The sequence below is a fragment of the Xenia sp. Carnegie-2017 genome, unplaced genomic scaffold, assembly GCF_021976095.1.
Source record: "Xenia sp. Carnegie-2017 unplaced genomic scaffold, XeniaSp_v1 HiC_scaffold_22, whole genome shotgun sequence".
NCBI lineage: Eukaryota > Metazoa > Cnidaria > Anthozoa > Malacalcyonacea > Xeniidae > Xenia > Xenia sp. Carnegie-2017.
Genome location: NW_025813485.1, coordinates 13,596,006 through 13,617,670, shown reverse-complemented (window position 1 = coordinate 13,617,670; position 21,665 = coordinate 13,596,006). Strand labels below are relative to the sequence as shown.

General features: G+C 35.0%; 5 protein-coding genes, 1 long non-coding RNA gene and 1 other non-coding gene across 11 annotated transcripts; 3 read left to right on the top strand and 4 right to left on the bottom strand.

The window, feature by feature from the left end:
- Nucleotides 1-112: 112 nt before the first annotated feature.
- On the bottom strand, nucleotides 113-13,691 carry LOC124445336 (glycine betaine transporter OpuD-like). 2 transcript variants are annotated; one of them, XM_046996055.1, is made up of 3 exons: nucleotides 13,681-13,691; nucleotides 3,568-4,094; nucleotides 113-2,341 (listed from the first exon to the last, which is right to left on the bottom strand). In XM_046996055.1, exons 2-3 carry the CDS (start codon nucleotides 4,029-4,031, stop codon nucleotides 598-600), a joined length of 2,208 nt encoding a protein of 735 aa, XP_046852011.1. In that variant the 5' UTR covers nucleotides 4,032-4,094; nucleotides 13,681-13,691; the 3' UTR covers nucleotides 113-597. The 2 variants fall into 2 exon arrangements, with proteins under 2 accessions (XP_046852011.1, XP_046852012.1); XM_046996056.1 differs by lacking the exon at nucleotides 13,681-13,691 and having other exon boundaries at nucleotides 3,568-4,110.
- Nucleotides 5,703-10,460, bottom strand: LOC124445339. Of its 2 annotated transcripts, XM_046996059.1 has the most exons (6): nucleotides 10,375-10,460; nucleotides 10,104-10,298; nucleotides 7,787-8,091; nucleotides 7,399-7,693; nucleotides 6,538-6,786; nucleotides 5,703-5,996 (listed from the first exon to the last, which is right to left on the bottom strand). In XM_046996059.1, exons 2-6 carry the CDS (start codon nucleotides 10,123-10,125, stop codon nucleotides 5,794-5,796), a joined length of 1,074 nt encoding a protein of 357 aa, XP_046852015.1. In that variant the 5' UTR covers nucleotides 10,126-10,298; nucleotides 10,375-10,460; the 3' UTR covers nucleotides 5,703-5,793. The 2 variants fall into 2 exon arrangements, with proteins under 2 accessions (XP_046852015.1, XP_046852016.1); XM_046996060.1 differs by having other exon boundaries at nucleotides 10,104-10,442.
- LOC124445343 lies at nucleotides 6,224-7,281 on the top strand. 2 transcript variants are annotated; one of them, XR_006948119.1, is made up of 3 exons: nucleotides 6,224-6,312; nucleotides 6,914-6,995; nucleotides 7,108-7,281. It is a non-coding gene; the product is annotated as an uncharacterized LOC124445343 (long non-coding RNA). The 2 variants fall into 2 exon arrangements; XR_006948118.1 differs by having other exon boundaries at nucleotides 6,224-6,337.
- On the top strand, nucleotides 9,419-10,761 carry LOC124445342 (transmembrane protein 216-like). The gene has a single exon (XM_046996064.1). It carries the CDS (start codon nucleotides 9,440-9,442, stop codon nucleotides 9,896-9,898), a length of 459 nt encoding a protein of 152 aa, XP_046852020.1. The 5' UTR covers nucleotides 9,419-9,439; the 3' UTR covers nucleotides 9,899-10,761.
- Trnay-gua lies at nucleotides 10,130-10,216 on the top strand. Its single transcript is given in 2 exon segments — nucleotides 10,130-10,166; nucleotides 10,181-10,216. It is a non-coding gene; the product is annotated as a tRNA-Tyr (tRNA).
- On the bottom strand, nucleotides 10,637-14,395 carry LOC124445340. Its single transcript, XM_046996061.1, has 8 exons — nucleotides 14,259-14,395; nucleotides 13,790-13,906; nucleotides 12,920-13,045; nucleotides 12,779-12,802; nucleotides 11,723-11,803; nucleotides 11,443-11,590; nucleotides 11,186-11,369; nucleotides 10,637-10,990 (listed from the first exon to the last, which is right to left on the bottom strand). Exons 3-8 carry the CDS (start codon nucleotides 13,022-13,024, stop codon nucleotides 10,840-10,842), a joined length of 693 nt encoding a protein of 230 aa, XP_046852017.1. The 5' UTR covers nucleotides 13,025-13,045; nucleotides 13,790-13,906; nucleotides 14,259-14,395; the 3' UTR covers nucleotides 10,637-10,839.
- A 2,803-nt stretch (nucleotides 14,396-17,198) lies between these two features.
- On the bottom strand, nucleotides 17,199-21,161 carry LOC124445341 (heart- and neural crest derivatives-expressed protein 1-like). 2 transcript variants are annotated; one of them, XM_046996062.1, is made up of 3 exons: nucleotides 20,927-21,161; nucleotides 18,139-18,568; nucleotides 17,199-17,546 (listed from the first exon to the last, which is right to left on the bottom strand). In XM_046996062.1, the coding sequence occupies exons 2-3, from the start codon at nucleotides 18,511-18,513 to the stop codon at nucleotides 17,463-17,465; spliced, it is 459 nt and encodes a 152-aa protein (XP_046852018.1). In that variant the 5' UTR covers nucleotides 18,514-18,568; nucleotides 20,927-21,161; the 3' UTR covers nucleotides 17,199-17,462. The 2 variants fall into 2 exon arrangements, with proteins under 2 accessions (XP_046852018.1, XP_046852019.1); XM_046996063.1 differs by lacking the exon at nucleotides 20,927-21,161 and having other exon boundaries at nucleotides 18,139-18,593.
- Nucleotides 21,162-21,665: the final 504 nt, after the last annotated feature.

Genomic DNA, 21,665 nt, shown 5'->3' with positions numbered 1-21,665 from the left:
TGCTATATTTTCATGACAAATATTGATATGCGCCAAATCTATATATTAGGAAGAAAAATGGGCGACGAAAGGAGGTCCAACAGAAAAAGAAAAAATATAAGGACAATGTCAATTAATAAATCAAATATTAAAGATTTATCATCTAAATTCTACTTGTAGCATATATTTTTCAACGTAAATTTAATTATCATGATCTTGAGTCGACATCCAAATCGTTGATCGTGCTATTCGTATTCCTAAGGTCTTCGGTCCACCGTCGTGTCGTACTCCAGAATGTTAAGTAAAAAAAATGAAACATGAAACATCACAAAAAGTTTCCATTTTGTACAAATTTAAAAATTTGCTGGAATTAAAATCATGAACATGCAGGGTTATGCATTATTTTATTACATGCATCGCTTGCAGTGATCGATTAATTGAAAAACTAAAACCTTGCACACTTTGGTCGTTAATCTAGCTGCACGTTACTCAATTAAGCTTCTGCATACACTGCACCATGTGTTCATGGTTTTAAGAAAATACTGACGTTATCCGAAACTACTTTTATTTTAATATTCCCCGTGCTAAAAATATGGACAAAAAACACTATTTCTTCCTTTAAACATTTTCTGGCGCTTTCAACTTTTCCGCTGATCCATTTTTCGTTGAATTAGCTTCATTGCTATTCATAAGGCGGATTCCAAACGTGCGGTCATCTTTTTTATTTTTTTCTTCAATCATCATGTGCTGATACATCTGATCGACGGCTAAAAAATAAAAAACAAAACAGACAATGCCATCTTCAATGACGCTATTTTCTATATCAAATCGTGCACGTATAGCCATCCTTATCCATGTGAGATATGCCAAAAAGAAACACAAAAGGACCCAACCAATGTACGCCAACCCAGCTTCTATAATCTGCAAGATAAGCAGTAAAATCCATCCGTTGAACAAAATGCCCATGACTAACATGTGACGCCAGGGATGAACCATAAATAGCAATCCAGCTGCACGTCCAGCAGGCCACCAAGGGGCGAAAATTGAAATCACAATATCAGAAAATCTTTTCAATGATGGCACGTCAAAAACTGACACGATACTGGAGGAAAATGTCTTTTTGTTGAAATCATAATCGCCTACTTCCATCTGCATTGTTCGCCAAAGAGATACGCACATAAGATTTAGAATTACAGCATAAAGTAAGCCAGCGGCTATCGCAACCGACTGCAGAGCCTCGATAGCTTTTTCCCCTCCTGCTTTCAACAGCGCTGTAGCACAGGCTCCTTCAGTAAACGCCCAAAATACACGCTGAGCTATTGGTGGATCAGGATTTCCATTTGCTGAAAGACAATCGATAACAAGAGAGCCACTATCAGAACTTGTAACAAAGTACAGTACAGCACTAATTAGTGAAACGACTCGCAAAAATCCCCCAAGATTGTCCCCATATTGTTGGATAACATCGAAATACATTTGACTCTTGTTTCTGCAAGATAAGCGAAACATTCTTTCAAAGGGTTCTGTCGCGTCTGTGCCACCAAGGGTCGAGTTACAGAATACTTTAGCAGTGGAAGCATCCCGCTCCATTTTCAACCCTGCGCCACCAAAAATAGTAAACCAGAGAAAGAGATATAATATTGGTGCGGTTAATGTGGCGTTGATGAAGCTTCTAACTGTTCGACCTCGCGAAATTTTGGCGATGAACATACCAACAAACGGTGACCATGTTATCCACCAGCCCCAATAGAATATCGTCCATTCATTCATCCATCGTGGTGCATGCCTATTATCCGGAGCATTTCCAAGTTGTGCAAAGGCGTCAGTGTGGAATGCGTTTTGCACGATGTTGTGAAAATAATAACCAATACTTTGAACATACAAATTCAAAAAGAACCATGTGCTGTCGTGAAAGAACACAAACAGCATCAAAAATATGCCAAGTCCAAAACATATCTCGCTAAGGCGACGAATTCCAGCCTTAAGTCCGGAAATAACCGAAAGAGTGGCACAACATGTAACAGCCCAGATAATGATAATTTGATTGTTAGGTGTTTCTGTTATACCACTATGCATACGATTTAATCCCGCGTTCAAGGTTTGCACACCGTAAGCAAGACTTGTTGCAACTCCAAACATTGTTGACACGACTGAACAAATATCGATAATGTCGCCGACAACTCCAAATATTCTATCTCCGAGAAGGGGGTAAAAGCATGAACGTATTGTCATTGGAAGTCCTTTTCTGTATGCTATAAAAGCCATGATCAGACCAACTAACGTGTAGCATATCCATCCATGTATCCCCCAATGAAAAAATGTGAGGTTCATGGCATCCTGAGCTCTTTCATTGTCTGTTTTGCTATAAATATAAACAAAAAACCTAACTGTGAGCAGTTGTGTAGCTGAGGAAGGGAGGGCTCAATTGACGGGGAGGGGGAGAGAACTGAGCTTTAAGACTCAGAGCCATAAGTTTTTGTCATAAAAAATAAAACATGTTTATGGACTACGGATACTACTATGTTACAAGTTGGCAATTTTAGTATATTGTTCATGAAATACAGTATTATTTGAGTTTAGGAATCTTTGAAGTCGTAGTAGTTCAAGTAATATAAATTGTTCTCTAGCAAAATATGAAAGTGAAGATTGCCTTGTGTGAACTTAAATCATAAGTGCAGACTACGCATGTATAAACTGATAAGTGCCATCAGAAAAAGAACGGTTCTTGCGTGGCGCAGTAGCCAGGCCGCAAGTTTTAGTTCTAAATCTCATAACATTATACCTTTATCGTTGTATTCATTTCTTTAGAATTCTATTGTTATTGGAATGGTTTAAAACAAAAAAATTTGCTCTATGATAGTTGGTTTTGCAGTTTATAGCATTGCAACAATCTAAAAAAATACATGTGCGCCAATTTCAATCTGTGTAATCAGCGAAAAGATTATATTTGATAATTTTGTCCTTGAGCACAATATGCTGAATTTCCCTGCAGGAAATTAGTTCCTACAACGTATGAATTCGTGTAATGGACGCGACACATATAATATCACAATGGTTAATGTTCATCTCTTGATACTGGGCTGGTGCTCAGCACTTTTTAAGTATTTTTGTAATTGTAATGCTCACAATCGATTGACGTAAATCATTTTCTGTCTACAAATTTTCATGAGCCGAGGTAATACGAGTATGGTAAGATGAACGATGAAGAACAGGAAATTTTCTTAGCAGTGTGACGCAGATTAAAGACAGTGTGAGCTTTTCATTGCCAACGAAGGGCAAACTCTTATTGCAAACCGTTTCGATTGATAAAACACAACTCAATACCATCATTAGAGTTGACAATTGTACTTTTTGTCCTGTTTTGTAAAAGTCAGAAGTTGTAGTAAGAGAGCACCAAAAAATTAGCATGACAAGACCAGCCAGCTATGCCATTGAATACTAAAGTCATCGTATTACAGGCATTGCTTCATCATATTTAATTATTACTGCGCATCGTCATATTATCGAATATTATCATGAAACAACGATTGTGCAATGATAAGTTATATAACGGAATTTAAACATAAGTATAACATAAACAAAACAAACCTGTGCCAAATTCTATTTCTATTCGGGCTTTTCGGTTGGTAGTGAAACACTGGTTCCGCTACACCAAAATAGAAAAGTCCGATTCCAATCCCTGCTGAAAAAAGCATTGTGAAATACGAGACATCACTAAATTCCGGCTCTTCGTCGTCTTTGCCAAGTTTAATATTGCCATATTTTGAGAAATATACGATAATCAAAAAGACAAACCATGCATCCTGGGTTATAATGTACAACCAGCTAAATGTCTCAGTAATCCATATTTTGCTTTGCGTCATTTTGTATGAAGCCCGCTCGGTATCAACAATACACCAGATCATGAGAGCCCAAATAATGCTGGCAGAAACAAGGGTGACGACTGGATTTAGGTTGATTTGAATAGGACCTATCTTTCGTTTGAAAGTGCAGCATTGTTTTTGCGATTCTTCGACACGAAAATCTCCCTCCATATTCGACTCCATAGCCATATTTAAATCGCGCTTTGTACAGTTCAATAACTTATGACCATTTGATCATCATTACTCTCGTCACTTTAAACTTAATGAACTACTCAAAGGTAATGACAGACATGAGCAGTCATGTTGAAGGCACGTGGGTATAAATAAGACATACCTGCTACGCTGTTACAAAGGACGCACAGCAGATTTACTTCCTTGATAGCTTATTTTCATAACTCTTTTGCATCTTTTTTTTGTATGTGAAACAAAGAAAGGTTGATCTGTTTGGTACATTATAATGACGTGCAAATATATACAAAATATCGATATCAAACATGATGGTTCGTCATTCATGTCGTTAATTCAACTTGACAAAGGAATTGTTTTTGTATTGAGCGTCTGGAGCAGAGCAATTTGTGACAATAAGCCTTGATTATGATGAGTAAAACAATTGAGTGAACTCAAAGGAAGTAAGATCAATAGAACACAGCTGTTTATGCCGACACACAACGAAATTGTCACACCTGACCTTTGAACGCGAAGGCGAGAGCCTAAACAAGTATGTTTACGGTTTTCTCAATATTCGTGGAATATTTCCAAGTTTTTGTGGGAAGTTGAAAATTCACCAAGTGAAAAATTCACAAAGTAAAAATTAAGTGGAAAAGTCACTAAATTTGCCAAATTATTGATTTATCTAGAAGGTTATTCCTTGAGTCCGTTCTCCGGCTAAAGTTAATGCTAAGAATACGACATATTTTGGCTGAAGGATCGTGATCATCGGCTTTATACATCAATTATGTGTTAAAACCACGTTATTTCTTTCACCAGTACAGTCAATAAGACTCGAAAGTTGATCAGTAATAACCCAAGGGTTATGAAGTTCGGGGACTATCATAATACAAGAGGATAACACTTGAGAATCTCTAGTTGACATGACCAGTTCTGTTGCTGAAAGGATTAGATACTCTTCAAAATCAACGAAAATAATTGTAAAAGAACTATCGTCATTATGATGAGATCATCGTAATGATTAAAACGAATCATGTACTAGGCAATCGAAGAACACGAAGGTCAAATTACAGCATCCCAACCACCTTTTCCATCACGATGTAGCTAAATTAAACCATACTTATCTATAGACGGACTCCTCTATGTTAAAACTATCATCGTACTTTATGTTAAGCAAAAAAAGTAATTTAAATTGATGTTTATAATATATATTATTGAAAAGGACATTCAAGACAGCAAACTTCTTACCTTAAACGTTTCATCTACACATCTTTCATTTTCAAGATATTGAAGTTTTTTAATGTCCACAAACGTCGCATCGCTTACTAAGAATTTTAGTTATCAAAAAATTCGAAAATGTACTTCAACAAGGGCGCCGTTCACATTAGTATTTTAAAGTTACTTCCAATCAACTGAGCTGGAGAGGCAAAGCCAGTGTTTAACTCTGGCTTTATAAGTATTGTGTATTAGCATAAGTGATATTTCTGAACGAGATTTGTATCGATTTAAGTTTGTCTAAAAATACCAAGATCTGATATTTCTCGGCAGAGGTCAAGTGAGTTAGCAATTTTGTTACTCAGGAGTATTTTCCAATAGCTGACAGTTTTTTGTCTTTTCGATATGTTTAAAAAGAAAAATTGCAACTATGCATAGCACAATCTGCATTATTCAATACAACATCAGGCACTTCAATTCTCAATGCTTTTATCACGACTTTATTGCAGTTCTTTTCATTCAAACCAGGGATAATACCCAATGTTTGAAGGTCCTAGTAACCAGTGCACTACACAGAACCACGTCCTAAACATGCTTGGTTTAATCTTTGCACTGTTGCTACTGGACAACATTTATGAGTTGTATTTGAAAAAAAGTTTAATCCACAGCACTCATGATTTTTCATCTTCAGGTATATAATACCACAACAACATACTTCATTTGACGTCGAGTAAGCTTTACCATCACATAATTGAGATTTTTCGTGCAGTACTGAAATAAAAAAATAAAGATAAAGGGCTATCATAGTTCAAGTGCTGAAAATTATTCTGATGTTCACCGCTTGCGTTTGTTCTTAGGTAATTAAATTATATTATCCAATAAATCCAGTTATAGCTGCTATTCCTATCGTAAGAAGGTCATGAATACCACCCACTGCACTTATCCTATCATGTCATTTGATATGATTACAACACAATCATCCCACTAAGCACGACACTACGAGTAAGATCTAAAATATGTACTGCTTTGATACACTTTTATTGTCACAAAAGGTAAACGTAAGTTTCATACCAAAGGCAGCGCAAGGGTTGGTGGCGACTTATGCAAGACTTGTATGTAATGTATTTGAAAGGACAATTTACTAGTAAAAACACGAAATCATCTTTTATATTACCAAATCATCTCAATCTACACCTTAAATGTACTTTTTAGAATGTAGTGCGCACGTGCATTAAGCGTGTTCTAATTGTAATGTTTTGAATGAGTAGACCCTTCACTTCTCTCTCCCTCCCGCCCCCACTTTGATACGTACCTTTAATGGTGAAACTTATATTGCATTTGACCTGTTGTTTGATGCCACTGACGTTAAATGTATATTGAATATTATGTATACCATGAGTAAATAAATCTCCAGGCTGAGCATTTGGCGTTGTTTTGACTAGAATAGTTTCTATACCATCTCTTGAGCAGCTGGGGTTGGGCAAACTCCATAACACTCGATGTGCTCGATTGTTAGAATCGATAAAAATGTCGCCAAGATCAAGCATTGGGCAAGAACAGGCTAAAATAAGGAAAAAAGCACTTGCTTAGTTGAACATTTTCGAAATATACATCAAAAATTTAAAAGGTTGTCTTTGACCTAACTTTAGCACCTAGTTCATTCTATCATGCACTCTATCATTTTTTAGCCGGTCAGGCATAGGAGTGGTCCACAGGCACCCAATCTGTTTCTTGGTTCGAGATTACGATTCATGTTCTTGGCATCGTAAGGTGAGAACCCCATCTTAATTAATACCTTCACAGCGACATGGCAGAAGAGCCATGGAGATAAAGCGAACAAAAACAACAAAAAACTTTCCTTCTCATTCCTCAATCAATTTAGCTTTCCCGCTGGCTGTTTTGTGTTCTCACTGTCGTGTTTCATGCAGATGATTATGCTATGATTGACGCATCATAAAGACATAAACCGCTTTTAATCACTTTTGATGGCTGATGTTCTGACGTATACATCTATCGTTACCTAGCTGTTAAATCTACCTATTGCGTATTTCTATGAAATTCAATAATACATTAATGAATTTTCACGCCTTTACTATTTTACAAAAGCTTTGCCTAAATGTATAGCCAATGCTTGTCGAGGATTTTGCTATATGTCTTTTACGTGTAGACTTACATATTCCTGGTATAATCAAGCATGATCCACGAACGAGATGATTTAATTTTGAATTGATGTTTTCAAAAGTGGCAATCATTGCTTCTCCCGGGCTAGATATTGCTTCTAGAGTCTTCATATTAACTTTGCCGACACCAAGTCCTATTATTCTAATTCCTCGTTCTTTCAATATTTGAGCTTCAGCTATTGCCTTTTCTTTAGCCATATGAACACCGTGAGGTTCTCCATCAGTAAGCAGGATAATTACGTCGCCATATTGCCTGCGATGATTCAGTGGGTTATTTTTTTTAAATATCTAGATGAAATTTCAGTTGAAAATTTTCATATGCGTGACAAGAAGAGTTGAGGAGCACGATAGACAAATTGTTAAATGAATGGGATATCATACCTCGCCAGCCTTTTGAAAAGCTAATTCTGTTCTCGTGTGACCACCTTTAACATTATTCCAACGCATAGCTTGTATTTTACGGAAAAACTGACTCTTTTGTTTACTCTCTTTGAAATGCAGCCTTAACTTTGTTTGCTTAATTGAGCTAAACGTCATGATGGCAATGTGAGTGCCCGATGGAGAAACATTCAAGTCGGGAAGATTAGTCAAATGCTTCAAAAATGGTTTTACTTTCTTCATGAAATTAGTCTTGCCGATGGAGAAAGACGTATCCAAAACTACAAGGATGTCTTTCATACACCTATCTAAGAAAGAAAAGAATAATACAAATACATATCATTATCATACAATATTCAATATCGAAACTATAAAGTGGTCAAAATCAATATAAAAAAAAATCTAGTGTCTGTATGTCATTGTATATTATATTATTGCATTGCTATATATGGTTGTATACCAAACAATCATTCGTTGTAAGAATAAGCTTTTGAGTTTCAAACTGTGATAACTAGCAGCATATTTTACTGACTACAAGAAAATATCTTTCGTTCAAAAGATGTAGCAAGAAATATCTTTGAGACACTGTTAACATGTTCTATTTCTTAGTTTATGATTAAAACTGAATGATTTTTCCCACTTCATTCAACTAATTTGTCCAATCTTCATTGTGAGTGAACAAAAACCATAAGATTTGACGTATTAATTCTTAGTGTGGAAAGAGCTTTAGTGGGTTCTCAGTTCGGTTATGGAAAATTTTTCATGTGGCTCGAGAAAAAAAGTTCAATTAATCACATTTTAGAACGATGTAAACAATTCCTTAACTTATGAACGTCCCAGTTTAACCAAGTAAAATTATTCAAAAAAATATACAAGTACCATTTTCAACAGCAGTTACAAAAGATACTCTCAATAATACGGTGACAAAAATGCCAACAGCCCCAATCATATTTCAGCTTCAACTACAATCAAATTTATGACCAAGCAGGAAAACTCTCTCTATGACAAACGTTTTGACGACAATATATGATGGTACAGGTGAGGCTTCCTTATAGCAGATAAACGATACGAAATATATCCTTAAACTATTCCATTAGTTGACAGATTTCCAAAATATTTTGTCTCGATATTGTTCCATTAACGTTAAACTCCCCCAGGGTACGTAAATTTCACTTGATTTTGAAGACAAAACATTCTGTTAGGGTTACAACATTATTACATCATAAAATTAATCAAGGATAGCTCTCGCAATAATAAAACATTTAATAAAAATGTGCCTAAATGACTGTATATAATTTCAAAGGCGACTGAATATGCATTTGACACAATTGATATCCAATAATCTAAATTATATTTGATAGAAGTTCGGTTGAGTATACCATAACTATATTATGCGTAACAATGTGCAAGCGTGTTTTGTGTTGTATCGATTATAGGAATCTTGAAAAACCATAAATATGGTTTCTGATTATCGAAACTTTAAGGAAAATGTGCTCTAGATCGAAAATTATACTTGGAAACTCTTCGGGAACATGACTAACTAGTGGTCATGAATTGAGTTGAAAAACTCATCACGCAAAAGTCACGCAAAAATCGCGATTAATTTACGTCACATATCTTGTTTACATCGCTTAGTTCGCTATTCGCTAAACAAAGATGGCGGTTCCATCGTATCGAGGGAAAGTAGTTGAGGATCTATCATCGCTGCCTTTGCAAGTATTATTACACTTGAACGTTTGGTATTTTTTGGTATTTTGGATTACTGAATTGCTGGTGTATATTTACAAAGGAATTATTCTACCGTATCCCAATCAAGATGGGACATTGGCTCTCGAAATAATACTATTGTTGATGTTCGCAATTATCGAGAGTGTCCGTCTATTTTTTGGCTACAAAGGGAATCTTGCTGAACGGAAACTTGCAGTGGTACTCTCAATATTTCTTACCATTCCTGTCTTGCTGCTCAACTTATATTTGATGCTATGGCAGACTTATGTGTTGAGATTAGAACTCATTCTTTGTTGCGTACTACTTGTCTTTTTTGGCTTGGAATTCTTCATTAGCTTTGCAACGCTTTTTGTGATTCAGAGGCACGAATCTTCTCTTGGAAGATAATTCGACTTCGTTATTTGGAATATGACGAAGTCTTTTAAACATCTTAAGGACTTATAAATGGTAGTATGGACTTTTGTTTCGGTATATATTTATTGAACAATCTGTTCCATTCATAAGTAAAAGACGGAGTGTAAAAAGTGAAGGAAAAGATCAACTTAGATGTGTTGGTAGGTAGTTCTGTCAAGCAACGCATACCTTTTTTTACCTAAATTTGCCACGCATCGCATGTAACCTTCGATAGCTCAGTTGGCAGAGCGGGGGACTGTAGAGGAAATGATTGCCATCCCTAGGTCGCTGGTTCAAATCCGGCTCGAAGGAATGTTTTTTTGTAAGTAAGTAAATCTTTTTTTCCATAACAGGAGCATTCACCCTCTCTATCGAGCGTTTCTGAATTTCAAGTCTATAAAAAATAAAACCCAAAATGTCAAATCCCCATATAGTGAAAATTCCGAAAAGACTGACTTTCCTTGCATTACCTCGTTCTCAGTTTAAACCAATTTCATGGAAAGTACGCCTGATACGAAACGACTCAAATGAAAATTAAATTATCATAATGATCATCAAACGTTGCTTCATCTGAATAGAATTATTAGATGATTTGTTGATCATTTGCAGGCCAAATTCTATGTACAGGCTTGAGAAAACTGATCAATGATTTTTAAAAGTCTTACAAGCGTACCTATTGTGATTTCGTAAGAGTGGTTAGAACCATTGAAAAACACCCCCCTAATCTGAATGTCCTTGTAACACATCTGTATATATATACGTAGATAGTTTATATACAACTTTATGTAATATTTGTCTTACTTATATTAAGAGTAATAACTAATATATGGGAGTCATTTGACTTCATGCAACTAAAACATAGTCCTACAGATCATGTCTCCTTAAACTTTTTTCTATAACAACAAAGTGCCGAAAATGCAATACACAAGTATTTATCATAGAAAATGAGCATTTCTGGCCTCAACCAGATGTATATTTGGATCTGTAAGTTTTTCGGAAAGCTCTTGGGCCTTTTTACTGTCGGAGACGAAAACGCTGAATTTTGAATCTTCTTTATTGAAGCCAACAGAAAGTACACAAGGCAGCCTAACAAACGAGAAACAATTAAATAATATTTTACGCACAATAACATTTCTACGCTATCCGTTCTCATAGTGGTCCAGCATGAATGGACCTGAAGAAATAATTTATAACTCTATTCTTCCTGGTGTTGTTAACATTAGTATAGTTGAGATCGCCAGTCAAATTCTTACGTTTGATTTCATTGTGCTAAAAACTTACTCTATTAACGTTTGAACAAATCTGCAACGCTTCTTCAAGGTTTCTATGGAAGATACATCTCCACTACAATACTCCTTTAGGTTGCGCAGTTCTTTTCGAGCTTTCGGTGCAACTTTGCTGGACCAAAAACTATCTAAGTCACCAAGAACAACATCTTCTTCTCGTTTCATCTTTTCTAAAATAACTACACGCGCAACATCGAATCAAGTCAGGAGGTGAAAGTTCTGCAGAGGTAAATAAAGCAGCTAGTTCTGTACCTTCGCTTGTAGTTATGCTTCTGGTGTTGTCATCTTTTGTTGCGTCGTCAGATAAGTCGCACGGTGAAGCACTTCCTGAATCCGATCCCCAGGAATCCCAACTTGAATTTGTGCTCGAATGGGATGTTGAATCATCGGAGTCTGAACTCTTAAATACGATGGTACAAATCAATAATATGTATGTACTTTAATACATAGCGCGTTTCACGAATTCATAATGCTAATTATAGAAAGTGTAAATGAAAAAAATTGTAAGCACTTTTTCGAGATTCATCCTTACATTTGCTTGGTTATATTGGTTTGATACTTTCTTCTTCTTGACAGTTCGGTGTTCGTTGAAATTTGCTGTACCACAGTCATCCTTTTAGATATTGATATGATATGATTCAAAAGTATGGGTCGCATGTGAAGGGGGGGGGGTTGAATGAGGATGTAAATGATATGCTTATCCAGAGTGTATAAAATCGGAATGTCATCCGAACCTAAACCCTAAACCTTGCTTGAATGGTTTAACTAGTTGGTTTGACCTTGGATTGCCTTGGGTACAAAATATGTTCCTATATCCAAAATAAAATTCAATGATGTGAGAGACACCTAAGCTAAGCATTCTATCTCAGCAAACACCTCAACACTGACGTGGTACGCCTGCCCTTTTTTCTTCTTGTTGTCAGAACGTCTCGCTAATGACTTCTACAAGTGTACATTTGACTATGGACATGCCTACTGCGCTGACGTGCGTCCTGTTAGCCAACTGTGAACTTTGTCTATCGCGTATCGAGTTACTTTTATCAATGACAACAAGAAACATTAGAAGATACGAAAGGAATTCGCAGATGAAATTTAAAAATCTATCAGCACAAGTTCCTTCAACATGCATCGTGGAACATCCGACATTCCTTTTTTAACAAACAAAATTACGTAGCTCGCTTCCTCATAAACAGAACGGAGTAATTTCTAAGATAAGATGTTAGAAATGATATTTTACAACTAAGGTAAACATGGACCATGAGTTGGTGTGTGAATGATCAAGTGATTGAAGGAGCTTTTCCTAACTCTGAAGAAGGCATTACAAAGGACTAGCTCTCATAATGGTAAATCTACAAATCATGTTTGTGTAAATTCAATCGAAGTTGAATTCATGCACCTTGCTTCAATAACTGGATGACTATAACCTATACCTAAAGTAGGTACTCGATTGTTAAAAACTTCATATTGAGGAGAAAACGCTTCATTTACGAAAAAATATGATTTCAAACCTGGCTTTTCTCTGAACATACTCAATATCTGCATAGATAATAAATTAAATGTATGGTAGCAATGATTTGTCTTAAGATACCTCATTTGAATATCTTCTCTTTCTCTAAAAACAAAACAATCAAACCACATGAGAAAACTCACTAAAACAACACATTTCAATGCATGCATTTATCAGATTCAAAATTAGCACGAAAACGACACTAGCCCTCAAACCCTTTACTTTATCTGAAGTTATTTTGGTGTTGTTTTCAAGAGATGACTGCAAGGCATGTTGTCTTTGTTTTCTGTTGTTAACATCTTGTTCATTGTTTTGCCTTCCCTTCATTTTGAAATTCCACTGCAATAACTAGAGTTAATGATTAAAGAAAAACAACATGAACAATAATTAATGATTGATTGTTGAAGGAATAATTGAATGTTTAAACTTAGGAAATCTTATAAGAAATGCGAAAAGATGCCAGAGTTAGTAGCTCAAGAAAAGGCATATAAGAGCTTGTGTGTATAAATGTAATGTGTAAAAATGGCAATACATGATAAGTATTGTTTGATAATATAACAAGAGCATAAAGCTTCACTGACTCAAGTAGCTACAAGTTTTCATTGTTTTATATTTGATTTGCAATAGTGTACTCTTGATTCCTTTCAAACAACTGTTGTGAAATTCTAATGTCAGGCAGTGTATGAAGAAGCAATTTGGTCAACTTAGGAGTGAACTGATGCAATGCAAAATTTACTCAAAGTTTTAAAATACAATCAATTTTTTGAGTTACCGAACATCACTGATTTTACATTTCAAATAAACCTTTACTTCCAACATTAAAGTGACAACAAGAACATAAAATATTTTCATAATAACAAAAGAAAACTGCATGCATGTCAAATACATAATTGCTAGGAACAGTCATATCCTTGAACACATAAGGAACTTCAAGACCTGTATAGTTTATTTGACATTTTATAAGTTCTGGATGAGATTACTACATACCACTACTAAATCATTTCCATCCAATGCATATGAATAGCAACATAGCTTAAGTATGGGCGAAAAAATGGTATATCAAGATTTAGAAAAACATCAAATTATACTCACTTGGCCTTTGGACTTTTTCAAATAGGATTACTCTCCATTGGGCTGTTTTTCATTCTTTTTCCAAATTGAACTCAAATAATGGATTTACATAAGCTGATGTAGCATAATGTATAATGCCTGTGAATGATTGAGAATTCAAAAATTTCTTCCTACACTGAAATACATTTTATCAGTATCAGAAACGATGTTTATTTTAGAGGCGGTACTGTAGGAATGGCTTGCCAGGCTTCCTTAAGTAAACACAAAATATATTTTAAATCATTTTCAGAAGTATTCAAATTCTAGCGTTCATTCGTACATTTTAAATTAATCATTTCATTGAAAATACGATAGAAACTTCGACTGAAAGACGTTTGGATACTGAATGAAAACTTGCACGGCGCATTTGTGATTTATATATGACAAGGATTAGGAATTGATTGTTTAAAGCTTTTCTAGAGTAGCTAAATGGAAAAGTTTAAAAGGTTACCTGAAAAGCTTTCTTCGCTAAAAGTACTTTGACTGATCTGCTTTTATTTCTCGTCAAAGATACAAAGAAAAAAAGTCAATGATGTTTGGGCACTGGCAGTGCATCATAAATATCCATTGCTTCGAGCCAATTATTTATAGATCACGTGAATCATTTAAAAACGACGAATGGCACGTGCGCACGTGCTCACGGGCGGCTCAAAATACATGATGCCGACCGCATGTTTATAGACTTTATTGTGTCCCTGCGTTTATAAACAGTCTGATTTCTCGGTTCTGTTTTGTTGGTAACGCATGTGAGCAAAGGATTTATGCACGTTCATAAAAGATTTGCGTGCAATTTCTCTCGTATTTGTGTATTTCTCACGCACGCACGTGGGGGTCGTCTTCAGCCTTTTTTGATGATGAAAGCCTCGTTTTCGCGCATACGATAAGTGAAACTTCAACAGGCAACAGCTGTTCCCACTATGATTTCAAACTGACATAAAGTTACACAAAATTTTGGTGTTTTTTTTGTAATGAATTCGATATAAGCGTCTTTAAAGTCAATCATTTCCTTTGTTTTTAAAGTTCGGCAAGTTATAGATTACAAATGCACATCGATTGGTTACATTCTATTCTTTTGGAAACTCGTCACCCATTGCATTGTTATAAAGGTATTTTTTTTAAATTAGAAGCGCCGATTGATCCTTATGGTCATCGTAATAGCAATTTCTTTGTTTCAAATGTCATACAACTCAGAACTTTGTCCTCGACTTTGTCTTCAAGATATTTATCAAAAGTTTATTTAGTATGCAATATTTTGCAGCTTATTTTTGAAAACCATATAAATGAAAAAGTTTCCTGATCAAACATTAGTTGTACTTGTTTGTAAATGTAGATCGTCCAGGTTGGTATAGTCCTGAGAAGGACTGTTTTTGTTGTTGTTGACTGACGTTTACTCTAACGGCTAACCTGACGTTTACTCCTCATTTGACTCTGAAGATGACTGCCGCTAAGGTTGTCGAAACGTCAGTCAACAACAACAAAAACAGTCCTTTTCAGGACTATACCAACCTGGACGATCTACATTTACAAACATGTAATAACTTATTTAAGCGTGAGTGTTTTTTTGCAAACAAGCGCGGTGAGTGCTTTAGGGGGTGTTTACATGAGCCCGGGTAGCCGGGATTCAGCCAAGCGTTAAATGATTTTGGCAAATGGAAAAGATTTAATACTTATCATCAGAGAAATGTTTTTCAAAACTTTCACAATATTCTGATTTAAAAAACTACACGCAAAAAATTCAAAATCGAACAAAAAATTTGGCCTAATTTGAGAAATTACAACAGGCATTACTTCCAGCGCTTAACAAACAGTTGTAATTTTTACGCTTGAAGTTTCGACTCTTTTCAATGCGCCGAAATGATTTTACGCCTTACTGAATCCCGTTTAGCCGGGATCATGTAAACAGCCCCTTAGTTAGGTCTATTTGTCGCATTGATAAACAAGTACTTCGAAAACGCTTGAGTCTACATTTTAAAAGTATGAGTTATTCATTTTGTAATAACAACGCTTTGTTGTATATACTTTTGTTTCTCGACTTAACAATTTTAACTTTCGATTTTTAATCTCGACTCTCGACTTTTACTCATGACTCTCGTTTTCTGTCCGTGACTCTCGACTTTAACTCTTAACTCCCGAACTGTAATCAACTATCGACCCAGGCCTTTTAGATGTACACTTCTACAAAATTTATACTACATATGAACTAAATACGATACTCCCGGGTTCAAACCATTTACTTTATTAGTTGTACTGTTGTTTGAAATAGAAAACAATCGTTATAGTTTTGGGTCACGTGACGGGAAGTAGATTTGATTACTCTCAACCAATAAAAATAATAGGGCAGGGCATGCCAAGAAAAGTGTCATTTTCCTTTCGCGCGTAATCGAGATAACTGGTGTAGCGAGTTGTGATACATTACAGTATATTCGTTAAACATACGAAACTTTATGTTATAAAGTTCATGAGACTTTACACAGATGCATACCGGGGAGGCAGGTAATTTGCGAAACTGTACACCTGCAAAGTTGTTAAGGTCTTGGTAAATGAGAGTAAAGCTTCATATATATTAGTATCCTTTATTTATGAGATACCCCTCAAGATCTATTATCAGAAATGAAATCAGAAAAAGAACCTCCTTACACCATCACAATTAAAATCAACTCGTTTTTCATTAATTATTGGTAATACAAATCCATCAAATAAATATTCATTAGTAGTATTGTAATTTATTAATTTTTGGTTTAGAAAAACTTTTTCAAATTCGAGAGGCTGTGGTGTAATGCCGTGATATTGTTGGCTATATCCTGACTAATCTTATAGCGATTTTGGAATGAGCGAACTTAGTATGAAAACCTATTGGGATAAAATCAGAATACAATAGTTTAGTGCAATTAAACTAACGCCTAGTCCAACTTACATGCCTCGTTATGTTATAGGTGTTTGGTGGTGATCTATATTACAAGATCTTCTTTCGGGTCTAGATTAGCTTAAATGTTGACTTTGTCATATTCTGTATTTCTCTTCAAAATATAAGAAATTATAAAAATTGGTCGGAAATTGTAGATGTCAATTTTCCAGCTCTGGTCTCTGGTCTCTTAGTATAATTTCACGATAGATTTGAAATGTTAAGATTATCTATCAAGAACAACGGCTAGGCTGTTTTGAAATGGTAACTCAACTAATTTTGAGTTCATTTGATTTTTTAAATAATTCATTCTCCCAACAATCAAGTTCAGAGAATTGCAGAACAATTTAGAGAATTATAGCATTACCGCGCATTACATAAACTGCATGGACATGCTGTTTCTTTCCGGATCTGATCATTTGTGTACTCTGTATCTTGCCTTTTTAATTATTACGAAACGTTTTCCAAAACTACTGTTTACACTGAAAATGGTAGTTTTACTTTGTGTTTTATTTAAATACGAACATTTTACTCAAAATTATTACTTTTAGGGGTATGGATGTCAGTAAGTCCAGACTTTGGTATGTTCATTTTAACGAGCGCGAATGTAAAAAATATACCAGAAAATTGTTGAAAATTAATTTCAACAAGCAGTGGAACCCATAAACTATTTAAATAATATTCAGAATGACTAATTACATGTGTAATAAAATATTTTGTACCAATTCCATTCAGATTAAAGTTGGTGTATTGTCATTCGTTTTGCAACTCGAGGGCCCACACTTTCTGCGGCCAACCAGTTCTACCTCGTTTCTTTTTTGGAAGAGATCGATACTCCTATGTAAACGAGTGAGAAAACGGATAATTAATACGTGTCTTGCAAAAGGCAAACAGCAATGAGCAATTTCCGTTTCCTTCATTAAATGCATTCACTCATGCGGTAAAACGAAGCGTTTTGGTGAGGATGTTTATTATTTAACGATTTCGTTTCTTTCTGAGATGCGATGCATATAAAACATGATTCAACAACAAATTTGACTTTTTATAAAATCAGAAAAAGATCTCAGACAGCATGAAAAAACGAACATATCTGATTTAGGATGGAAGACACAAATTACACCGATTACATATTGCTTTAAAAGTGTTTAAAATAAACTTCATATTCTGTAACGTACACAAATTAGGACTACTGGAAAATCATCAGAATCGAATCAAAAGTTCTTTTATCGTCTTGTCGTGAAAAAAGAACCTCGTTTTACTTCTGTAGGAAGTTTAAATACTTTTTAAACAAAAATCTTTTGTCTAAAGATTATATTATTTCTAATTCGATTAAAATTGATCGATTGACTTCAAAATGAAGCTGAAATAAAAGACTAAGTGACTAAACACCCATATTTTATGCGTAGATAGTAAAATAAACATCCATTACCACTTCCTTTTTTTGTTTCTCCTTGTGATCATAATGATTTGCTATGTCCATTGCAATACTTCTGTCCCGATGTAGATCTACAACATACTCTCCTGGATCTTCACCATCAAGCACTTCCCTAAGATAGCGTATGTAACTTATAGCTAATCGCAATGTCTTTATCTTTGAAAGTTTGGTATCCGTTGGAACGTTAGGAATGTGCTCGCGTAGATTAGCAAACGCTAAATTCATTGTCTCCGTTCGTCTTCTCTCCATTTTTCTGGGGATACCCTTTATATTGTCATTATTTTGCTGTCTTCGATGGCCTTCAATTTGTTGGTCATTGGAAGCGACGAAAAGACCGTATTCCGAAGCCCTGGTGTGGTGTTCTTCCATCTTTTTTCATTTGTGACGAAGCCGGTTTTAGTTCTGGCAAATGTTGACGCTATCTCTAAGGACATGATATGCATGACAGTACCATGATTGAAAGTTTGAGCTTTATATTATTCAAATTTCAAAATAGTCAAGTGGTTGACTTGTGTGTGTATTGTCGCGACACTTAATTCATGAGAAAAAATTCCAAGCGAAAATTTTACGATACGGTCAGACTCAAAGACACAAATTTTTCGTGTCTTTTCAAATTTTAAAGCTAAGCCATGTTACCTATAGACAAGCATGAACACTTGTGTCTGCTTTATAATCATCAAGTTTGAGGTTAATTTGAATTATGTTCAAAAAACGAATGAAGTCACTATTTACCACACTTTAACTATGTATTGGTGTACTAATCAAACGGCAGGGATCTGAAAAAATGATGAACGTTCGGAAAGAATTTGTCAACTGCAAAACTAGTCTTCCACATCGTAACTCGTAAGTGGAAAAAATACTACATTGGTAGCATGACATACGATATCCATGTATTGTCTATTCTTGTTGGCTAATTAATATTAATAGTCGGTCAATGCAATGTGTAAGATGTGCTCAATAAGAATTGCTGTGTGAACTTTTTTGTCTGTAATTAGCTAATTTCATAGCATATAAGACTGAAATGTGTCCACTTAAGTGTTTGTTTATATTAGAAAAATTAAACACCTGGTTTTCTTATCAGAGGTGGATTTTAGACGGAGTTTAAAACAACAAGCTTTAAGCTAAAGAACAAGCTAAAGAACAAGCTTTAAGCTTTTAATTTTTACTGATTGTATTTGTCAGAAAACGAAGGCTTGTCGTGAGAAATTAGAGAGTAGGGAATTTGACGAAAATGAAAAAGTTTTACGAATAAGTTTTAGACGGAGTTTAAAACAACAAGCTTTAAGCTAAACAACAAGCTAAAGAACAAGCTTTAAGCTTTTAATTTTTACTGCTTGTATTTGTCAGAAAACGAAGGCTTGTCGTGAGAAATTAGAGAGTAGGGAATTTGACGAAAATGAAAAAGTTTTACGAATAAGTTTTTGTTCAATGAATTACAGACTCTATATAAAACACTAAAACACTACCATGCATTTCAAATTTTCTGAAATTGTATTAATCATCTCAAAGTGACCTTTGAGCGTCTCTGTTCTCTGCAAATGATTCAAAGTTCGGTGAATATTTACCTAATTTATCGTGTATAGATGCTACTGTCGTGCATTATCAAACTGGCTGATGGAAATATTCCTAGCTTTATAGTTCATAACAAACAAATCAATGTGTTCAAATTTTAGAGCCACTCAAAGCGTTTAAAAGAGTATCGATCGATAAAAGGTTTAGTACACTGGATATTTCTTTTAAATAGCTGTCGGTGCTTAAGAGATTAAAAATCGTGGAACTCTTGGAATGCTGTGCATCACCATTCAAGGTTTTGCACATTTACTAGAGACGAGGCAGATGTAAACTATGCAAAAGTATTCAGATATATGATCACTTCTTTCTGTATTATTGTCAAATTCAACACAGCCGAGGCATTAAAACATACTGGAACTAATGTGTTTCTTGATAACTTTAGTCCATATAGAAATTGTTATTTTGTGAAAATGTTTATTTTCAATATGTATAATTAAATTTTGTTGCAGCTATTTTGCCATTAATGTAAATGTCTTTACCAAAGAAACACACTATTTGAATTATAAATCGCATGAACTTGTATTTTCTACTGACGTTCTGTTGTGTTAGCGTTCTGCGATCATTATTTTAAAACGCCTGTTTGATCATATTTGGGACGAATTGTTTTTGAAAGTGTATGGAAACTATGGATTTTCAATCAATTTATTATTTTCTATATGGTATGATTCTCTATATTTTTAGCTGAATGTTTTGAAACCAAAAGTGGAGATAACTGCTTCATTATCTGTTGCTAATTAATAATTTGTCGAGAGAGCACAATGCAAATAAAACGTTAATGATCTTGTGCTGAAAGTTGCTCCAAAGTAAAAGTCTTTCGAATTTTTGGACTCTAACGTCCAGATTTGTCGCTTGTCCAAATTACATATAGCTACTCATGTTGAATTCGAAAATAACAAAGTTGAAAACAATATATTTTTCTTCGGTGTTAAATGATGTTGTGATAAAAGGTGTCAGTCAGTAACAGAAAAGTAGTTTCTGTGATTGGTTACGGATCCATCAGTGCGCCATTTGGACTTAAAATGCGAACGAAGTGTCTCCGATCATCTCCACCATAAAATTTGAATTTTATGCAAGCTTTTGCATCAACTTTTGTATATTTATAGGCTTTGTGTATAAGTGCTAATTGCTTCAACTGTCAAATGAGTCAGGTGTCCGAACAAGCAACAAAAGTTAAATGGCAGCAAGAAAATAAACATTTGAATCATCATACCTTTAAATTGAAGCTTTCATTTATTCAGCTCTAACAACAAGTTCTTCTCAGTTACAAGGAGCTTCCAGAAGACATTTTACAGACGGATATATATTCAGTATTTCGCACCAGTGTTGCTCCGCCTTCTGTGATTAGTCTGTGAAATACTATATCAAGTTTGATTGCTAAGAGAGCGAAACTTGAGGAGTCGTTGACAAAAAGTTTGAATTTTAGACAATTTAGTGTTAACCAGCTTGGTAACCATCAAAAACACATTTCACGGAGTAGCCATTCATTGTCCTCAAAGAGTTTTGCCTTGATCTGTGTGAAGGTCGACCGAATCACTGACAGAACTTCCCACAACACAAAAGCAGTCAAGCAAGCCTTTAGGCTGAATTGCGCTAAAATCAAAAGATTCGTCGTTCATTCTTGTAAAATTATACCGGAAATGTTTTACCTTCTTTGGGATTTATACAACTTAATTCAACTTAAGAGAGCACTTCCAACGCGGTGGCTGTCAAATGCTGCGTTTTTGCTTCTAATTTCTCAACATCTATCTCAAAGGCAAGTTCCTCATATTTTGACAATTTTCATGTCATAAATTTGAAAATGGCTTGCAGTTTAACAAGTCGAACAACGAGCATTTGGAAACAGCTCTTTCTCTCTTAGTTCCGCCCCTTTTATTTTTGTTTATGTTTGTCAAATGACCATCCGGAAGTTGAGCCGGACGTGCCGAAAATGTTACAAAATCATTTTCTTC